Source organism: Auxenochlorella protothecoides (assembly GCF_000733215.1).
Source record: "Auxenochlorella protothecoides strain 0710 unplaced genomic scaffold scaffold22, whole genome shotgun sequence".
Taxonomy (NCBI): Eukaryota; Viridiplantae; Chlorophyta; class Trebouxiophyceae; order Chlorellales; family Chlorellaceae; genus Auxenochlorella; species Auxenochlorella protothecoides.
In genome coordinates this window covers 93,280-99,857 of record NW_011934209.1, presented here as the reverse complement: position 1 = coordinate 99,857, position 6,578 = coordinate 93,280, and the positions used below count along the sequence as shown (strand labels likewise).

General features: G+C 66.1%; 2 protein-coding genes across 2 annotated transcripts in view; one reads left to right on the top strand and one right to left on the bottom strand.

Annotated features, from left to right (window-relative positions):
- F751_2290 (putative exocyst complex component 4) overlaps positions 1–681 on the top strand; it is a gene marked incomplete at both ends in the record, with an annotated part of 3,625 nt that extends 2,944 nt beyond the window's left edge. The window contains one exon of the mRNA XM_011399158.1: positions 331–681. Within this exon, the coding sequence (XP_011397460.1) occupies positions 331–681 (351 nt within the window). The remainder of the gene's footprint in view (positions 1–330) is intronic.
- A 991-nt stretch (positions 682–1,672) lies between these two features.
- Positions 1,673–6,480, bottom strand: F751_2289 (DNA repair protein rhp26; the record flags this gene model as incomplete). Its single annotated transcript, XM_011399157.1, has 13 exons — positions 1,673–1,876; positions 2,291–2,371; positions 2,585–2,860; positions 3,102–3,211; positions 3,422–3,570; positions 3,715–3,794; positions 4,022–4,198; positions 4,481–4,778; positions 4,978–5,096; positions 5,157–5,398; positions 5,630–5,925; positions 6,081–6,204; positions 6,381–6,480. 13 exons carry the CDS (start codon positions 6,478–6,480, stop codon positions 1,673–1,675), a joined length of 2,256 nt encoding a protein of 751 aa, XP_011397459.1.
- Between the last annotated feature and the right edge of the window lie 98 nt (positions 6,481–6,578).

The window sequence follows — 6,578 nt, the reverse complement described above, 5'->3', positions numbered from 1 at the left end:
TGATGAGCGCCGGGCATGACCGGATGGCCCTCCTCCGGGATCAGCGCACCTCACTGCGGCCTCGTCTGAGCTTGCGGGCGGTCTGGAATTGTGGCCCCGCCAGTCCTCGGCTGCATGTGTTCCGGTCTCTTGAAACCAACTGCAGACAGGTCTTGCTCTACTGATGAGCGCCGGGCATGACCGGATGGCCCTCCTCCGGGATCAGCGCACCTCACTGCGGCCTCGTCTGAGCTTGCGGGCGGTCTGGAATTGTGGCCCCGCCAGTCCTCGGCTGCATGTGTTCCGGTCTCTTGAAACCAACCAAACCCTCCGCGACACGGTCCCGTGCAGGCGGCCCTGGTTGGCGCTCCGGGGGGGAGCGGCGGCCGGCACGGCCAGGCACTGAGGGCCGCCGCCTCCCTGCGCCCCGTCCACGAGCTGCTGCGCCTGCTGCGCGGTGTGGAAGGCGCGGAGGACCTGCTGGAGGCGGCGGGGCGCGAGCCGAGCCTCCTGGAGCGGGACCAGTGGCTGGACCTGCTGTTGAGCACGCGGGGCGGGGAGGACGCTGACCTGGCTGAGCGACTGGGCGACAGGCTGGCGGCGCGCCCGGCGGGGATCCGGCCGGAGGCTCCGGGGGGTCAGGTGGCCGCCTCGAGCTCGCAGCGAGCGATGGGGAGGGGACGATACCCGGCCATGGACTGAGGCACATGCAGTGGTCGGGAGTGCACCACCTGGGATGCTGAAGGGGCAGCGCGCCAGGCTGCCACCAGCACGCAGGAAAAGGGGGGACCACCTGTTGAACCCCTCCCCGGAATGGTGCCCAGGCGGGGCTGCAGTCAGAGCTGCTTTGCACACAGCTGCCTGCGCTGACCGGTGAGGGACATGAGGAGCGGTGGCTTGGGCACATGCCTCATGTGGGATGAGACTGGCCCTGCGCATGCATGCCGGCTCCTCACCATGATGATATGAACCCGCAAAGCCGATGCTCGAGGTCCTGTGCCTGCCAGTGCAGGTCGCAAACAGGTGGAGGGCACCTGTGACCGGACGCAGGTGTGATGGGCAGGTGCGGAGTAGGGTCAGCCGCCAAAGCTCAGAGCTCCTCAGTGATATCTTGGATTCTAGGTTTCAATTCTGACAGAAGAGCATATGGCCCGACATCTCAGACCTCACAAACACAGCGGCCGTGCCTGCTCTCAATGCCGTGACGTGACCATGACAACCCACTCCCTGTGAGTGTGCCCTCTTCAAAATAGGACTGACTTGACAGAATGATCCACTTGCCGGGAAATGAGCAGGGTGGAACCTGAGCCATGACCTTTGCTGTGTGGACGAGCCTCTCGCATAGATCTCTTTATTGGCTTGGATGATTCAATGGTGCTCTGCAGTATGTGACTGAGCGAATCGCTGTCGCCTTTACCCATGCTGAGCAAGCTCCTCGAGGTTTCGCAGCACCCCTTCACACCTTGGTCTGAGGTCCACACACAACATCACGAATCATTCCTTCAAGTAGGAAGGAAAACAGTCAATGGGAGGAGGTACACCCTCATGAGAGCGAGGAAGCACGTGAGCAAATGTACAAGGGAGATCTGTTCCACGGAGCTGAAGAGCTAGCTTGCAGCAGGGGCAGACTTCCCAGGGGTGGCCGACGAAGCGCAGCCTGTCAACAAGAGCATGAATTCCACGACGCCTGAGCTCAGCCGGCGCCACTGAATTCGGGCTTGAGCACCCACAGCTTGGCGCCATCCCTCCTCCTCAGGGTGGCCACGGATTTCAGGACCCCCCGGAACAAGGGGAGCTGTGCGGCAGGCAACGTCTCCTGGAAATGCTCCACCAGGGCCGCAGACGGTGCGGATCCCCCAAGCCCTTCCAGGAACTGGACCACCGCCGAGGCGAGGCGCTGCGGACCGGAGGCTAGTGTCGCTGGATTTGACTGCCCGGTACTCGTTGGTGTCCCCGGCCGTCCCGCGCCCGGCCCGCCGCCTCGTGCCGTGCCTGCCGCCCCTTCCGCTGCCGCTCCCGCACCCAGACCTGCCGCCGCCCCGGCGCCCTCGCCGCGGGCGCGTGCCCGCATGCGCGCCAGCAGCTCGCTGGAGTGCGGCGCGCCGCCGCCGGGGCGCAGCGCCGCGTCGCGCGGCAGCCCCGGCCCAGGCGGTGCAGTGCCCAGTCCAGCGACTGCGCGGCCGAAGCGCGGCGCCGCCCCCGACCGCCCCGTCCACGTGGGCTGGGAGATGGGGTTGGCCGCCAGCTCGGCGCGCGAGGCGCGCAGGGCCGCCGCCGCGGCGCGCGCCACGCGCCCGGCCTCCCTCTCCACCTCCAGCGTCCCCGGGTCGTTGGCGTGCTCGATCGCGCTGTGGTCCAGCGCGCTGTGCAGCCCGGTGCCCTCGAACAGGTCCTTCAGGATGCCGGTGTCGCCCCCCGGCGTCGGCGCCGCGGGGGCGGCCGAGGGCGCGGCCGCCGTGACCAGCCCCAGGGCCCCCGCCGCGTCTCCTGCCGCGCCGCCCGCCGCCGTGGCCGCGGCGTCGGGGCTGCGGCCCCGCGCATCCGCCTCCAGAGCATCTCCTCCGTCGGCGACCCCAGCCGCGTCGCCGCCCGCCCCGCCCTCCACCACATCGGGCCCCGGGTGGTGGTGCAGGAACCCCGCGTCGCCGAAGATGGCGCTGGTCTCGGTGCCGTCCTGGTACTCGCCGCCCAGCGTGAACAGGTCGTGCATGTCGCGCGCCTTGAAGAAGCGGCGCTGGCGGGGATCGCGCAGCACCTTGTCCGACAGGAACTGCTTGTACACCTGGCGGTGGTAGATCTTCTCCTCAATCGTACCGCTGGTCACGAAGCGGTACACCGTCACGTCCCGCGTCTGGCCGATGCGCCACGCCCTCTCCCGCGCCTGGGGAGGGGATGAGGATGGCGGGGGGGGGGGGGATTAAACAGAGAAGAGCATGCAGAAATGTCAGATGGTCAGGACGGTGCGATGCCAATCCATGGGCTGGGCGCCAGGACCTGAGACGGGGGCGACCTGCCTGGCGTGGTGCTAGGCGACGGGGTTCTCTTGGCACCCAACGACTGATGCATGCCATGATCAGCGCAGGCCCTCCCAAAGCACCTCGGCACCCCAGCAGCTGCCGCACCTGGACATCTGTTGAAAAGTTCCAGTCCGGGTCGAAGACGACAATGCGATTCGCGCCCGTGAGGTTGACGCCCAGGCCGCCCACACGGGTAGTGAGCAGGAAAAGAAAGACTGCGCATGTGGTAAGGGGTGGATTTGGGCTGGGTGCATGTGTGTGCCATGCCGCGGGCACATCAAGACAGGAAGACAGGATGCTCTGCAGTAGCAGGTCCCACGCGGTGGTGGTGGGCGCCACCTGGCACAGCTCTGGTAACTGAAGGAAGGCGAGGCCAATGTGTGACCAGCATCAACCCACGATAACACGCACAACATCACACACACCATTGGGGTTGTCGTTAAAGTCGTCCATGAGGAGGGCGCGCTGCGAGACGGCGGTGGCGCCGTCCATGCGGTGGTAGCGGTACCCTTCGGTGTTCACGGTCTTCTCCACGATGTCCAGCATCTGTTGCGTCTGGGTGAAGACCAGGGCCCTGTGGCAGAGAGAGGGGTGCAAGGGTAAGCATCAGCGGACTGCATGAGACTTTGTGAAGGAGGCCACACAGTCTGGTAAGCAGCGTGGTGGCGGTACCGGCCTTCCACCCAAATGTTTCTCTGGTCCACCCCCGGCACCTCACTTGTGGCCCTGGGCATGCCAGTGCTTCAGCACGCGTGCCAGCACCACCAGCTTTCCACTTCGCTCCTGCTTGCCATAGTCCTGCAAGCGGACATTGTGTTCGAGGAGAGAGAATTGAATCTGTGGCTGCAACATCGCCATGCAGTACCCTCCCTAAAGGCAGCACCCCTCAGCCCAGACTCCCACGGATCGAGGCGCAGTGTATACAGGATGGTCACCCGCCAAACGTACACAGTCATGCAAGGCTGTCATTCTACCCTCCCGGGACACCTGGCACCCCTCCCTCACTCCCCATCTTCCCCACACACCTCCGAGGCCTCCCAGCGCGCCCGGTCCAGCAGGTCTGGGTGGTTGCAGATCTTGCGCAGGATGTCGATGCCCGCCAGTGCCGCCCGGTGCCCCGCGAAGATGTCCTTCAGGTCCTTGCTGGCCAGGTAAGCCTTGTATAGGTCGCGCTGGACCGGGGTCAACATGCAGAACAGCACCTGCGCAGAATGTTGGTGAGGGGCGAGGGGGTGAGGGGTGCGTTCCATTGGACGGAGGGGCAGCCTCTTTGCATTGTCTAGATGAGCCTCATCATTGCAGCATGGCTGATCACTTCCAGGGCACCGCGCAGCGCCTGGCATCAGGGACTCACTGGGAATAATTTAACAGGCACGTGCTGTCCCTAAGCCGACCATGAACCACACGACCCCACCCCCCAAACCCCACCCCGCCACACCCCACTATCGCCACCGTGCCTGCTCGGTCTTCGGGGGCAGCGCCACGTCTACGTCGGCCTTGCGCCGGCGCAGGAGGTAGGGCCCCACCACGTCCCGCAGCACCACCGCGCACTTGTAGGCGGTGGATACCTGGAGGGCCGAGGCATTGGCGTAGCCCCCGATCTGGATGGGCAGCCCGAACTGAGCCTGGAACACCGGCAGCGTGCCCAGCTTGCCCGGGAACACAAAATCGAAGAGGGACCAGAGCTCAGTCAGGCGGTTCTGGATGGGCGCACCGGTGAGAATCAGGCGGTGCACGGTGGGCATCTGCTTGGCCGTCAGCGTCACCTCCGCGTCCGGGTTTCTGGTGATGAGGAGAGGGGGGCCCGAATGTGGGGTTGGAGTGAGTGTCTGGGAGGCCAGGGCATGTACGGAGCGCAGGGGGAAGAATTGCGTGATGCAACCAGGGTCTCATTCCCCACTCCTCTTCTCCCTCCCCCCCCCCCCACTCCTCACATCCAGCTCCCACCTTGGCACCCCCCCCTCCCCCCAAAAAAACACACCTGATCTTGTGGCCCTCGTCCAGGATTACGTAACCCCAGTCCACGCTCAGCAGCAGCTCGCGCTGCAGCCGCATGTGCTCGTAGGTGGTGAGCAGCAGGCCCGCGGCACTGCCTGCCAGCTCGCACACCAACGCCTGCGCGCCGCGCGCGCCCCCCGCCAGGCCGTGCATGATGCCGACGCGCAGGTCCGGCGCCCAGGCGCGCAGCTCGCGCAGCCACTGGCGCAGCACTGTGGCGGGGCAGACGATGAGGCTGGGGCGATACAGGCCGCTGGCCAGCAGGCCTGCCAGGAAGGCCCCGATCTGCACCGTCTTGCCCAGCCCCATCTCGTCGCCCAGGATGCCGCCGGTGCGGTGGGTGTGCAGCTCCCACAGCCACTTGACCCCGGTGCGCTGGTACTCGAACAGCCGGTCGTAGATGCCTGGTGGAGGGAGGGGGGGGCGGAGACGGGCATGGCCAGGAAGGGGAGGGCATCATATCGAACTGCAGTGAAGGGCTGCTGCTGCAGCGAGTCAGGAAAACAAGGGTGATGGAGCATGCGGATGCGGCTGATGCCCTCGCAACCCCAGCCCCTGCCTCACGAGTCTTGCAGCTCCTTGCGCTCCCGTTCCCTTCCTCCCCCTCCACCTTGCAACACCACACCGCACCACACCTGCGGAGATGCGGAACCCGCCCTCAAACTCCACCAGGGCATCCTCCTCCGGCTCCGCCTCGCTGCCAGACCCGCCCTCCTCGGCGGCCCCCCGGTCCCGGCGCCGCGCTCGCGCGGCCTGGCGGGCGTCAAAGTTCGCCTCGTCGGCGTCGTCGCGCTCGCCGCCCACGTCCTCACCCGACGACGCGCTTTCCTCCCGCGGGCCACGCAGCTTGCGCAGGCGGGGGCGCCGTCGCCGCTTGGCGGGCTGCACGTACTCGGAGTTGCCCTGCCGCCAGTACCCCTCGTCCACGCGCCTGAGGGTGGGAGAAGGGTGGTCGTGCCTGTGAGATGCTCCCGGTTCCAACTGATATGTCAAACACATTTCCCATGGCACTGCATTCGCAGGAGGGTGGTCCAGACGCACACGTCGCCTTTCCCGCACCCCCATTCCCCTACTCCTGAAGCGCACTTGGTGGGGCGTTCCTGCTGAGGCAGGTCCTGGGCGTCCAGCAGCCTGGTGGTGTGGCGGGCAGCCTTGATGCTCGCCAGCCTGGCGGCCATGCGCTGGGCGGCCTCGGACCCCGGCTCCTCTGCTGGAAGTGGATGAGGGCCCCAGGGAGATGGTATCCCAGGGGTGGCTGCTGCCATTCCAGGACTACCTGACAGGCATACACATCCCTGCTGCATGCATCACTGGCACCCTCGTCCCTACACATTCTGTCCTCCTCCCAGCCTCCAACCAGCAACACGCCTGCCACCACAGACCCACCTTCTGGGCTGGCGCGGCCTGAAGGCCCAGCCTTGCTGTGCATGACACGCCGCTCAAATCCATTCACGTTGTCAAAGGGCGTCAGCACCCCCTGCAGCATGCGACAGTGTGAGTTTGGTGGAGGGTCTAATGCAGGGCTGGGACTCGCGTGTGACACTGAACACTGCGACAATGTGAATGTCGCCTGACTGCAGATAC